Source organism: Lupinus angustifolius, chromosome LG02 (assembly GCF_001865875.1).
Source record: "Lupinus angustifolius cultivar Tanjil chromosome LG02, LupAngTanjil_v1.0, whole genome shotgun sequence".
In the NCBI taxonomy this organism is placed as follows: domain Eukaryota; kingdom Viridiplantae; phylum Streptophyta; class Magnoliopsida; order Fabales; family Fabaceae; genus Lupinus; species Lupinus angustifolius.
In genome coordinates, this window is record NC_032010.1 from 19,936,039 (window position 1) to 19,950,873 (window position 14,835).

The following is a 14,835-nucleotide window of genomic DNA, read 5'->3' on the forward strand; positions in this document are numbered from 1 at the left end:
ATAAATATATGTCACATTTTATGCTCCATATCTCACAATCAAAATATGACATATTAATTAAAAAATTTAAATTTTTGTTATTATTGTTATTTTTATTATTATTAGTACGAAATATTATATGATACAAGATGAGATAACATTTCCTTGTTCATCCTGACCCCATTAATCTATAAACACCTCTTGAGCACAATCTCCTTCCAGTAAAAGTATTTAGAAAATGAAGTAAAGGGAAAATTAAGCTTGTAAAATCTATTGCACGCATATCATATAAAGTGACCCTATGGTCACTGCCAGTGATCTAAAAAATCCCAACCAATTGACCCTTGGAAGAATCAATTGTAAGGACTTCAAAACCCGCCTAAGCTATAGCTCAGGATGTCTATTTATTCAACATAGGAAAACAACATGGCCAAATACACAGCAACATGTAAGTAATGTAACCATCAAACCAGCACACAATAACACAAAACTTCAAAAACCATGCACACACAAAGGAATATCTCAATTCTCAAGCGTCATCTTGTCCCAAAAGTGCCACAAGCATATTCTCATAGTCACCGGTGGTGTCCTTGACAATGGCACGTTCAAGAGGAACAGTGTTCCTCCTTTGATACTCCTCAGCAATGATTTTCAAATCAACCTCGGCCCTGGTGGCCACCACCCTTGTAAGTGCTCCTTCATCTGTTCCTGTCTTGTTGATAGCGGAACGAAGAACGTGCACGAAGTACTCCTCGGGACGGATTAAGCTCTCCACAGTAGCTCTCAGTATAGCCAGGAACTCATCCTTTGAGTCAGCTTCCAGATCCTGCAACATTAGCTCACATGTTTTAATCTAATTTGTTTGCATAAAACAAAAAGGGTCTCCCTAAAATGTGCCCAGTTAAAGAATAAATAAATGATAAGTTTTCATTCAGAAACTAATATAGATTATTTTCTAATTAAATCGTATGTTTTATAATTCTTGGGCACCGATTAGACTAGTGGAGTGCATAACTCAAATACATGTTTCTTTTCCAAATATTTGAAGAGTCACAAAAGTGACATGAGATGAAGCAAATTAGGTACAAAGCAATATAAGATGAAGTATGTACCTTGATGATGTCATTTCCAAATGAATCTCTGTAGTGATTCAAAGTAGCATTAATTTGTGCTTTGCTCCTTGTGGCCAAAATCCTGATGAGGTCTTCATCATTATAAGCCTTGTCTGAAATCTTTCCATGTAGTAATTTTGCCTCAGTTTTTGCCAGAGTCAAGTTGACCTCATCGCCTTCATATCGATAAGAACTAACCAGAGGTACTAGGAGCTACACACAAAACAAGTTAGCAATTGTTAACCTTTTTAAGTGAAGGGTGAATAAAAATTCAGATAGCTTAAAGAAGACCACAGATATAGTTCAAATTCTTCCTTCATTAACAAAATACAATTTGAATTCAAGTTTTAAAACATATGGTCTTAAATCAAGTGTCAAGAAATTAAGAAAAGAGATACCCTTTCTACAGAATTTGCCCCAAATTTTGCTTGTGACTGGTGTCCAAATATGTTCATCAGTGAATCCTTCATTCTTGTGAGTACTAAGTTCCTAAATAGTTGAACTCAATTTTTTGTAACATAATGTAGTTGACAGGAAAACATATGGTTTCAGTGTCATTGAGGCTAATTTAGTATTGCCACATGCCATTGAGTATCTGATGATCCGTATTTTAAAAACATGTGATGATTGATCATTCTGTCATCTGTCTTTTAACATGCATGATCCCCTAAAATAATGTATGAAGTAATCTAGTATGACCATCAAAGCATTGAACATGATCAGTTAAACAGTTAATAACAAGAACAATCAACTGTCAATGGCAATATACAGTTTACCTCTAATCATTTCTCATTGACCGGAAAGCACTCTTGTCTATAATGTTCGTTACAGGACAACTTTCAATTATGACAAGTTTATGATTGGAAATCAGTATTCAGTACCTTACGGTAGTCCCCAGTTGTGTGATGAGCAACATCCTCCTCAAGGGACTTCTTATAAAGAGCATGATAAGCTTTCCTCACAAGAAATAGTTGTTCTGAGGATCTGGTGCAGGCTATTTCCACCAGAACCTGATTGCTTGAAGTCCATTTTTTAGTCGCTTCATTTGCCAAAATTGCATCACGTTCAGCAGGATCAAGAGTCCAAAGACGTACCAGCCTCTAGCCAAGAGAGAATTCAAAGTCACATTAGCTCATAATTCATACACTAGAAAGAAAGAACCAATAGAGGCATATTATGAGTTAGAATATAGGAAAGTATCTCAGAATATCTTAAATTACATAATACATATTATAAAGAATATAGATAAAATATATCGTATTATCAATACAATTTACTATTTTGAGTATTTCTTCTTTCTTTTTCCATATCCAAACCCCATAATTTCAACATTATCTACATAGGAAAGTTATCCAATACCTCGAAGTCACTTGTCAGCTCTTTGTCCAAGGCCTTGAGGAGATCTTCTCCATAAGTCTCATGATAAGTTTCTCTAATAAGCTTCCTTTGAGCAGCATTGCGATGAGCCAAGATTGATATAATCAGCCCCTCATTAGTTCCCCAACCTGAAATTACATGTGATCAATTGAAAAGTCATCAAAACACAAGAACACCAATTTATAAGTGACAATGAAAATATACAAAATGATCCTCAACCAAAAATAAAATCCAAATACACATACTGAATGATTTTAAATAATCTACCAACTATAAGCTTATAAATTTAACTCGATAATTCTTACAATAGGTTACATAGAGGACACAGTTATACTTTAAGAATCCGTACACCTGTAATGCATTTACACAGAAAAAGTTGCTCACAAACTCAGATTTTTTTCATCACAACCATTCAATTTTTTCACTTTTATTTTCTTTCTTCATTTTGCCTATTATCATAGAGATCTGTGAAACAAACACTACAGATCCAAACACTAATACAATACTACACACCACAATGCAGTGGATCATGATCTGTCTTGTAGATCAATAAAGGATCACAAATCAACCATACATTATCAAGCATAGTATAAAGAACCTCAACATTTTCTCATCACAAGTACAGATCGAACCACCACACGACTAAAAACGAAGAGAAACAGCACGCGCGGTATTGGATCATCAAAATAAGATCAATTAACAAAGATCCATTCCATCCATCAATTAAAACCAAGTTACATGGTTCGTGGTACCGGTTCAGTTTAGTTTCTTTTATAAGAATCCGATAAGTGATAAGCGATAAGCCGAATTTGATACATAACTAAAGGATGTAAGTAAACATATTGATAAAGAAAAGTGATGAAACCTTCGAAGGCTTTGCGAAGTTGTTCACAGTCATCGGAAACGGGAGGAATAGGATGAGCAACTTTCAGTGTCGACATTGTTTGTTTGATTCTTTCTCCTTCACTCACTCTCTCTTCCTTGTCCTGTTTTGTATGTGAAAACACATAATGGTGTTTCACTATTTCTATTCTTTAAAGTCAAAAGTACGTGTCCCTACTTTCACGTTCAACGTCTCACATGCAAATCACCATTCCTACGTTTGCCACGTTATCCTCATTTCATGGGCCTGATTTTACAGATATATAGAATATCATTTCTATTATTGATGAATACTTTTTTTTTTATTTGAAAAAATAGTTAATTGCTTCTTGGGATCATAAAGAACTTTATTTTAAGTACCAATGTTAAATATGTCATGTGGCTGAAATGAAGTTTATTATTGTGAAAGTTTTGGGGTGAATAAGAAACTAAATTCTTATCAAGGACCAAACTTGAAGTTGTGAAGAAAAAATATTTATGGTTAGAGATTTGTTCATCCTCAATTCCATGATTGTAGGTATGGTTTAAGTAAAATAAGTAGTAGTTTCTTATGAAAAATTTTATGATTTATTTTTCTCTGAAATTTTTTCAGTGAAAGAAAAAATTACAAAACACTTGTAAAGATTGACTTTATAGAGTTATTAGAAATCAATCATGGAGAGAATAGTGTGGAATATTGTAATGTGTTCAAGTTTGTTGAGAGTGGAATTTTGATCTATTGTTTGTGGATGTAGGATTAAATCCGAACCACGTTAATTCTCTGTGTTCATTTATTTGTTGCATTGTTTTTTATGAGTAAAGATTAATTATGTATTAAATTCTAACGATTAACGCCGTTTGTGGGGGCACGACTGTGTTTTGAAGCTTGGTTTGCATCTGAATCAATGGCAACAAGGTTTGACATAGAGAAGTTTACTGGATCAAATGATTTCGGGCTCTGGAAGAAAAAATGCACACGATCTTAGTTCAACAAGGTCTGGTAATGGCATTACTTGGAACAGAGAAATTTCAAACAATTGTTACTGATGTACAAAAGAATGAGATTATGCAGAAGGCTTATAGCACCTTAATTATGTATTTAGGTGATAAGCCGTTGCGTGAAGTGGCAAAGGAAACTACAGCAGCAGGCATTTGGTTGAAGCTTGATAGCCTATATATGACTAAGTCATTAGCCAACAGGTTGTTCATGAAGCAACAACTATACAGAATGCAGGAAGAGAAAGGAGTGATAGATCAACTCGAAGAGTTCAACAAAATTGTTGATGATCTAGAAAGTGTTGAAGAGAAACCACTTGGAGATGAAGACAAGGCAATCATATTGCTTAATTCTCTACCTAAGCAGTTTGATAATATGAAAGAAGCCATGGTGTTTGGCAAGGATCAGACTCTAACCTATGAGGAGGTTCAGAGTGCTATCAGAACACAGGAAATGTAGAAACAAGCTGGGATGGTACATGAATTACCTGGAGAAGGTCTTCACATCAAGTTTAAGAAGAAGTTTGATAAGATGAAGAACAAGAAGGAACAATTCAAACCAATTACACAACAAAATCAAGCAAATGATGGTGTTAGAACTAGAAAGTGTCATCATTGTCACGGAGTTGGACACCTCAAGAAGGGCTGCTTCATATGGAAGAAGAAACAAGAGAAGAAAAATGGTGATAAGTATGGAAAATGGACTGATTTTGCAAGAAACGTTGCTAATGACTCTAGTAGTGCTGAAGTTTTGTCAATCATTGATAATGGCATCTCAAATCAGTGGATCTTGGACTCTGCTTGTACATTCCACACGTGCCCTCAAAAGAAATGGTTCTCAGAGATATTTATGGCAACTGGAGGAGCAGTTATGCTTGGAAATGATGCATCATGCACTGTGCAGGGAATAGGTAATATCAAACTTAAACTTCATGATGGTTCTATCAAGTTGTTAACTAATGTGAGGTATATACCTGATTTGAAAAGAAATATTATATCACTTGGTACTTTGGAGAACAAAGGATATATGTTCAAGTCTGAGAATGGCATAATGCATGTGATGAAAGATAATGTCATTATTATGAAAGGTATTAAGAAGAACAACTTGTACTATCTGATCAGTGATATTGTTTGTGGTGATCTAAATATTACTAGCCTTGTCACTGCATCTCTATGGCACATGAAATCAGGTCACATAAGTGAAAAAGGCTTAGTAGAGTTAAAGAAGCAAAATCTACTAGGTACTTGTGATCTTGAGAAACTATTTGTTTGTGAACCATGAGTGCTAGGAAAAGCTAAAAAGAATAGTTTTTCAACTGGAAAACATTTTACTAGGTCTGTTTTTGAGTATATACACTCTGACATATGGGTTCCTGAAAAGGAATCTTCTCGTGGAGGAGGCAAGTATTTCATCACCTTTATTGATGATTATACCAGGAAGGTGTGGGTGTATATACTCAAACAAAAATCAGATGTTCTAGAGAAGTTCGGAGAATGGTTCACTGAATTGCAAAATGAGACAGGAAAATGTATTAAGGTGCTGAGAACCGACAATGGTTTAGAATACTTGTCTGCTGAATTTCAGAATATCTGTAGAGAGAATGGGATTATCAGGCACAGGACTATACCAGGCACACCTCAACATAATGGTCTAAAAGAAAGGATGAATAGAACCATTTTAGAAAAGGTCAAATGCATGTTGATTACTTCATGTGTACCTAAAGGTTTCTGGGCATAAGCTGTGGTGACTGCTTGTCATCTAATAAACAAGAGTTCATCTACAACAATTGATTTAAAAACACCTGATGAGAAATGGTATGGAAGACTTGGTGGCTACTTTGGTTTGAAAGTGTTTAGTGGCATGGCCTATGCTCATGTAAGACAGGATAAGTTAGAACCAAGAGCTATGAAGTGTATTTTCTTAGGGTATCCTCTAGGAGTGAAGGGATTCAGGTTAGGGTGTATAGAACTTGGAAAGGGAAAAATCATTATTAGTAGAAATGTGGTGTTCAATGAAGAAAGGATGCCATATGTTGAAAAAGCTCAAGACATCAAATGCACTGAGAATGAAACTACTGATATGGACATGCAGTTTGAGGTGGAGCTTGAGAAGATGATTGAGACATCATCTGAATATGAAATTCAGGATCAACAGGGAATAAATGAAACACCTGAAAATACTAGTACTCCTAAAACTACAATTGCTCCAAGAAAGAAGTCTTATAGAATAAGTGGTGGTGGCATTGTGTTGAGTGATGAGAACTTAGAAGATTTCCAGTTGGTCAGAGACAGAGCAAGGAGAATCAAGAAAATTAACACACCTGGTATGTCACAACTAGGGGCATTTTCTCTGAATACAACAAAGGAGGTGGAATATAAAGAACTGAAGTCATACATTGAAGCAATAAATTGTGTTTAAAAGGATCTATAGATCATAGCCATGCAAGAACAATTGACATCTCTGAATGATAATAACACTTGGAGTCTGGTACCTAGACCTACATCTAAGAAGATTCTTAGTTGCAAGTGGATATTCAAGAGAAAGTTAGAGGTAACTGAGAAGCAAGAACAAGTCAGATATAAAGCCAGGTTGGTAGCTAGGGGATTCACTCAACGGGAGGGAATTGATTACAATGAAATTTTTTCACCTATTATGAAACACACCTCAATCAGAATCATGTTTAGCATTGTAGCACATCATGACTTGGAGCTCCAACAACTGGATATAAAAGCAGCCTTCTTACATGGTGAATTAGAGGAGACTATTTATATGCAGCAACTAGAAGGGTTCACGTTGCCAAGTGATGAAAATAAGGTATGCTTGCTAAATAAATCTCTTTATGGTCTGAAACAGAGTCCTAGGCAGTGGTACATAAAGTTCAATAAGTATATGATGGAAATTGGTTTTAAAAAATCTCTCTATGATAGTTGTATCTATTTCAAGGTGCATGGTGAGAAAGTATTTACTTATTTACTGCTATATGTTGATGATATGCTAATTGCAAGTAGTAGTAAACAAGGTATTAAAGACATTACAGATGTTTTGGCTTCTAAGTTTGAAATGAAGGACTTGGGAGAAGCTAAGAAGATATTTGGGATGAATATAGTAAGAGACAGGATTCATGGTCATCTTTGGTTAAATCAAGAAAGTTATATCAGGAAGGTATTAACCAAATTTAATATGCATGAGTCAACACCTATTCTCACACCTCTAGCTGGTCATTTCAAGCTTTCTGAGAAGCAAAGGCCAAACAGTCAGAGAGAGATTGATTATATGAGACATGTACCTTATGCAAATGCAATAGGAAGCATAATGTACATTATGGTATGCAGTAGGCCTAATATTGCACATGTTATAAGTTTTGTGAGTATGTACATGTCTGATCCAGGGAAACCTCGTTGAGAAGCTCTTAAGTGGATAATGAGGTACATGAATGGAAGTTCTAACACTAGAATAGTGTATGGAGGAAATGACTATAGCTCAACGGAAGTGTTGATGGGATATGTAGATTATGATTATGCTACAAATTTAGACAATAGGAAATCTCAGACAGGTTATGTATTTACTCTGTTTGGTTCAGTAATAAGCTGGAAATCATGCTTGCAATCTCTAGTATCACTATCAACAACTAAATCTGAATATATGGCAATAGCTGAGGCTGTGAAAGAAGGCATATGGTTGAAGGGTATACTTGGAGATTTTGGAGTTAACCTTAAAGATGTGTCTATTTTGTGTGACAGTCAGAGTGCTCTACATCTTGTTAAACATCAAGTGTTTCATGAAAGGTCTAAACACATTGATGTGTGACTACATTTTGTTAGAGATGTAGTTGAGAAAGAAGAAATCAACATGAAGAAGATTTCTACAACTGAGAATGTTGCAGACATGCTTACAAAGGTGTTGCCATCTGAGAAGTTCTACTGCTGTTTAGAACTTATGGGTCTTGGAAGCATGTCAAAGTGTTTTGTTTAGCAGAATAAAGGTTCAAGTTTGAAGGGCTGCGGTAATAGGCAGTGGTTGAGAAGGATCAAGGGTGGATATTTCACTTTGCTGAATTGAGTTCTTATTCAAGGTGGAGATTGTGAAAGTTTTGGGGTGAATACTAAATTCTTATCAAGGGCCAAACTTGAAGTTGTGGAGAGAAGTTATTTATGGTTAGAGACTTGGTCATCCTCAATCCCATGATTGTAGGGGCATGGTTTAGGCAAGGTAAGCAGTAGTTTCTTATCAAAAAAATTACGATGTATTTTTCTCTGAAATTTTTTTAGTGAAAGAAACAATTACAAAACACTTGTAAAGATTGAGTTTCTAGAGTTATTAGAAATCAATCATTGAGAGAATAGTGTGGAATATTGTAATGTGTTAAGTTTGTTGATAGTGAAATTTTGATCTATTGTTTGTGGATATAGGATTAAATCTGAACCACATTAATTCTCTGTGTTCATTTATTTGTTGCATTGTTTTTTTTTACTAAGGATTAATTCTGTATTAAATTCTACCAACTATATTATAATGCCGTAGCAAACAAAACACAGTAATTCTGTGATTATGAGGAGATGGGTGAAAAAATGGAGCTTTGCAAAAACTGGTGAGTGCAATCTTGCTAAATGGGAGGAAAGCTAACAAGTTTCAAAAGTTATAAATAAATCACGTTAGTCAATCGAAATTAGTGTCATCAATGTATAGTAAATGTAAATTAATGGATTGACATAATTATTTACTACATTATCAATTTTATCAAGATACTATTTGCCATTCAAGTTAACCATTAGATTCTCATGGTAATGGTGTTTGATGCTTAATGAGTTTCTCATGTCTATTTTCTTGAGTTATATTTTCACTCTAACAATTGTCCTTCTATCTAAACTTAATTGGTAGCATATAGAGTTATATTCTCTTTGGCAATCTAGATCTTACTCTAATTTTATTGTCTTCCTATATCAACTTAAAGATATCTTCATCTGTGATCTCATCTATTTTAAAAATAATTCTGTTTCTAGAAAACCATACATGATATTAGATGCCTGTTGCAATATAAGCAAACAAAATGTTTCTTCTCAGTCTTTTGAGCATCCACACATGCAGCAATTTTCTATTCCATATTTTGAGTTCTACATTTCTACATGCCTTGTTCTGATCCCCAACTTAATTATCATAAATTTGGAGTAGAGTCTTAGAAGTTACACAGATTAAAAAATAAGTAATCTCTAGTTTCTAGACTTTTTTCAGAGAAGACATTTAAATAGTGTCTTTCAATGCATTCAACCCCCTCCAATGCCAAGAAGCATTTGCATTACAAGTGCTATTCCATATATATCTTGCTTTACCTGAGACACCACTTATATACAAAAATATGTTGTTGTTTTTAAATATTTGCAACAGGGCTAATGGCATGGATGAGACGCGGTGCAACAATAAGGTTGCAACCCTTGTGACCTGAAGGTTATGGGTTCAAAGCACGAAAATAGTCTCTTCGCTTGCGATTGTAAAGTTAGGTAAATCTATCTATGAATAGGCTGACCATTTTTAAGACTAGTAGTATCTATGAAGTCTTGTAAGGCTTACATAACTAATTCTATTGTCTTCTTTTCAGTTTTGCACACGTTCATCAGGTAATACAAGAGTTTCAACAATCTTAATTTCCAGACTAGAAGCTTCATTAATTAGAGCTCTATCTAATTTGGAAACAAATATCTTCCTAACTTCCTATTTCTTGTTCCATGAACAGCCATTTGTCTTCATTTCTTCTAACTAACAAGTCTTTATACAAGTTTTAAATCAAATTCATTTCACTGAGATGCATAGTATTACATCTCATAATCTCACCTTGATCCAGCATACTATATAAATCCCCACCAACCAGCCAAACTGATTACATACTACCACCAATTTGCTTTATATCGTGACATAGAGATAACCTTTGGCTTACATTGTTGTAAGCATAAATGAAACCAATATGAAGATGTTTCCTGTTCATGCGGATAAAGGGTTTAGGTTGTTGGAGATCACTTGTCTAGTTGTCTCATTTGGTATCATTCGTTAAAAATGATATTTTGCTAAAAAGAAAAAATATAAAAATATAAATTAATATTTTTATATTATTATGTGAATTTGATTGGATAGGGACACTTAACATCTGTGTTGGTTAATTAAGTCACAATGTACATAGAAGTGAGTATAAGAGGATATAAACAAAAAATAATATCCCAAAATTTTGGATTGATGTGATGTCGTCCATGTATATGTTTTTTTACTTAGTGCATAAAATAAAGTTAATCCATGAAAAAAGCCCAATAATAGATGATATAAAGGTTCAAAGCCTACATCATGGTTCATGAATTATATTACACATGGGTGATAGACGGGCTAAAAATAAATTGAATTGAACCAAGAGGGTGCATTTTATAAATATTTTAGAGAGCTTGACAATAATCTTTTATGAGCTAATGTAATGGGGGCTGAAGCATCTCTTAATATTCTTATTAATACACTGATATTGATTTTGTTGTAATATCAAGCCCATATAAACCTACCTCCACTTCCCAATTTTTATTGCAAGAGGCTGCTATGCAGGGATTATTGCAGGCGGTAAACTCCGCTCATTATTTATTACTTACTATATTTGCGTCATGGAAGAATTAATGCACTATAGTTACCGCCAGGATATTAAAAATGAGAAAGGTAAAATTCAACTAACAAAAGACCCTGATTCCGTCAATAAAATTTTTATTTTCTTATTAAGATAGTAATGGTCATGTAATCGGTTAGTAATAGTATATTGGTATAATAGTTTAACTAGTGGTTCATTGATTAAACCACATACTTGTGAAAGTAAATATACATATATTTGATAATAAAATTAATGTTGAAAAATAATAAAGAAGACAATAACAATTATTTATAATACTTGTTAAAACAAAAATGTATTACTTCATGGTAGACCATGTTTTAGAAGTATAAAAATGTAAAAAAAAGTAGTAATTATATGTTTATCTTTCATACTAACATTTTGGTAAAAATAAGTCATTTTCATTAAGAAAAATTATGATCAGTACGGTTCAATTGAAGATCGGTATGTATGACCGATTTTGGCCAATTTTGACTGATATAATTGCATGACCGATATAATTATTGTATCGTATTTCATCGGTTTGAACCAACCGTCATAACCCGATTTTCATAACAATATATGAAGAGCAACTTTTTGTCTTACACTAAAAAATTACAAAGATATAATCAAATTAGTTTAAGAATATAGCTTATTGTTATTGTTATGATTATCATTATTATTAAGATATTATTTGATCTTGTAGGATATTATTTGTATATAGGTTATTTTGTTTTATCCTTATAATTATATATTTATTTTCATATATGATTAGTTATTCTCTTAAATTTATAAAATAGAAGGAATTTATATTTATCATTATATAATTGATTGAAATAATCAATTTATGATGAGAATTAAAAGTTGGCAATTATTATTAGAATGAAGGATCCTATCTTTATTAAAAATAAGAGTTATGATTAGTCGAGATTCACTTGAGTGTAAAAAGAATGATAGAAAAGAAAAGTCTTTCACACAAGAATCTTGCCTTCAACTAAAAAAACATAATAGCTAGAGAAGATGGAAGAGGAGGAAGAGAGAAGGCGAAATCAAGGAAAATGGTAGTGTCTCTTCATCAAATAGGTAACACTATAATCCTAGAACTCCATAAATTGATAATTGAGAATTAATGTTTCGGGAAACTTACTTCTATACGCACAGTTATGTTTATTCTAACACTGAATTGAGAAAATCTTATTCGTTCAATTGCCTTTGAACTAGAAAGAGGAAACAAAAAATATCACATATAATTATCATATATGTGTTATGTTAATATTTAGTTATATATTTATCTTATTTTTTAAAATGAATTATATTGGTTGATGATTGTTGAAGGGGTCTACGATCAAATTATGTTGACTAATGATTGTATTATTGGGGATTATTTTTTTGGTTTTCCACAAGTATCCTCGCATTGAAGACAATTATGTTCGAGCTGGGAACATCCATAGGTTTGTAGGGCTAACACTCCCAGCAGGTATTTTTTCCATCCATAAGACTCTAACCCAAGACCTTGCTTAAAGAGAATCAAGCATGTACCATTTGAATCAACACCCGTTGATGTATTGTTGGGGTTTATGACATAATTGTGTTGATTGTTAATAAGATCTTACGATCCCTTAATTTGCCTAGGCATAGAAAATGAATTCTCAGTTGCATTAAAATATACTTATCCCAGGAAACACGATAACACATTCCTACGAACTCGGACACCGAGTGAGGAGCATACACCTCTAATAGGCATGTTGTGTGCAAATTTAAATCATGGATTTAGGGTTTGAGACAATTCATGTACCATATACAAATTGGATGTGTTATTATTTTTATGACATATCTTCTAATTGATATTGTATAAGATACAAGTTAATAATTATATTATTTTAAAAATTATTTTACAATAACACTATTTTAAACACTTTCAAACTATTACATCCTAGTTGTCATGAGTACAGAAAATCTCCAAAGAATTGTAATAAAGGCTAATAATTGTAATATATCATCTTATCTTATACTTATACAAGATTAATTAGAAGATATGTCACACACAAATAATAAGATAATCAAATAGCATATGTGATATTAATTGTCTCAAATACTCGGTTCATGATCAAACACGCAACACAGACATTGAAGGTGTTTGCCCCTCACCCAATGTCTCATGTTTGTAGGGAATGTTTTACTTCATTTCCATCAACAATTATCATTGAACAAAACAAAATCATCGATCCCCTCAATAATCATCAATCAATATAATTCGTTTTAAAAATAAGAAGAATATACAACTAATGATAAATATAAAAATATATGATTATATATATATATTAACACAATAGGACAAAAATAATATTTTTTTATTAACTTTCAAAAATATATATATGTTTTCATTATTGTGAAATAATAATATTATAATTATCAATAATATTATTTACTTCCTCTTTATAATTCAAAGGTTATTGAACCCAAATTTCTCATTAGTTCAATATGCTAGAAGAAATATAACTACACATATAGAAATAAGTTTCTCAAGACATTAATTCTTATTACCAATTTATGGAGTTTTGTCGTTATAGTGTTATATATGATTAATGGTGACTCTATATCAATTTCCTTGTTTTCGCCTTCACTCTTCCTCCTCTTTTATCGTCTCTAGCTAATAGGTTTTTTGTAGTTGGACACTGGATTCTGAGTGTGAAAAAGTTTTTTCTCTTATCATCTTATATTAACTCAAATATTGATCAAGCTTATTTTTTTTTATTAAAGATAAGATTTTTTACTCTAAATGATCTATTAATTTTTAGATTTAATATTTATACAATGTCAGTGTTTTTTATACTGTGAGTAAATTATTTATCATTCATATGTTAACCATCATTGACTTTCAAACAAAGTAATACAAATCAATAGTGGATGATGTACTCACAATTTTTTATAACAATTACAAAAGTGCATAGATTTTAAACTCTTAATTTTTTATAACAATTATAAACTTCTAAAACTTATCGCAAATCAAATATTTAAATGAATAATGCATATAATAACAATAATGGTAATGGTAAAATATCAATTAATATTATTTTGTAAACTTGAGAAATAATATAAATTATATAAGGAAACAAACATATATAATGATAATGATAGAACAAGATAACTTATATAAAAATAATATCCTACAACATCAAGTAATATCTTGATATATATATATAAATATATCAACGAACATCATCTATGAAAAATATATTTATTACTTGGTCATTATCTGAAAAAATACAGGTGGTCAACTATCATCAACATCATTCCATTTCCCCCCAGAACAAGGTACAAACAGTAGGCGCACCTTCCAATCAAGACATAACAGTGCTAGAAGCTTTCGAAATGACAGAAGCATGATTGCATCCCAACTACCCACTCCAACTTCATGTACATGGTGCAATGCAAGGTTGTTTCACCATGAGACACAAACTATTTGTTGCTTACGTGGTAAAGTTTGGTTGCAAGAAATAAATGCACCTCAACAACTGCTTGACTTAATTGTTGACTCCTCAGCTGAAGGAAGGCATTTTAGGCAACATATTAGGGGTTACAATCATATATTTGCATTTACTTCATTAGGTGTTCATCTTGATAACAACTTAGCCACAACTGGACGTGGTATCTACACCTTTCGTGCCCAAGGTTCAATTTATCACAACATTGGGGGACTACATCCCAATGAAGGAGATAGACCACGTTTCCTGCAATTATATATCTATGACACAGATCATGAGTTACAAAATAGGATGTTGGAAAACCTGAGAAGACTTTATACAACAACTTATACATGAAGTATTTCCTAATTTGGGAAGTCATGGATGGGATGCTTCTTATATGTCAGAAAGAGCTATACTAACACCCACAAATGAGAA

At 32.7% G+C, this 14,835-nt stretch overlaps 1 protein-coding gene across 2 annotated transcripts in view; it reads right to left on the reverse strand.

The window, feature by feature from the left end:
- LOC109338173 (annexin D1-like) overlaps positions 219–14,835 on the reverse strand; it is a 23,430-nt gene continuing 8,813 nt past the window's right edge. For both annotated transcript variants that reach the window (XM_019575331.1, XM_019575338.1), the window contains exons 3-7: positions 3,334–3,434; positions 2,451–2,596; positions 1,973–2,191; positions 1,092–1,304; positions 219–805 (exon numbers count right to left, since the gene is read on the reverse strand). In XM_019575331.1, the coding sequence (XP_019430876.1) occupies positions 509–805; positions 1,092–1,304; positions 1,973–2,191; positions 2,451–2,596; positions 3,334–3,409 (951 nt within the window). In that variant the 5' untranslated portion in view covers positions 3,410–3,434 and the 3' untranslated portion in view covers positions 219–508. The remainder of the gene's footprint in view (positions 806–1,091; positions 1,305–1,972; positions 2,192–2,450; positions 2,597–3,333; positions 3,435–14,835) is intronic.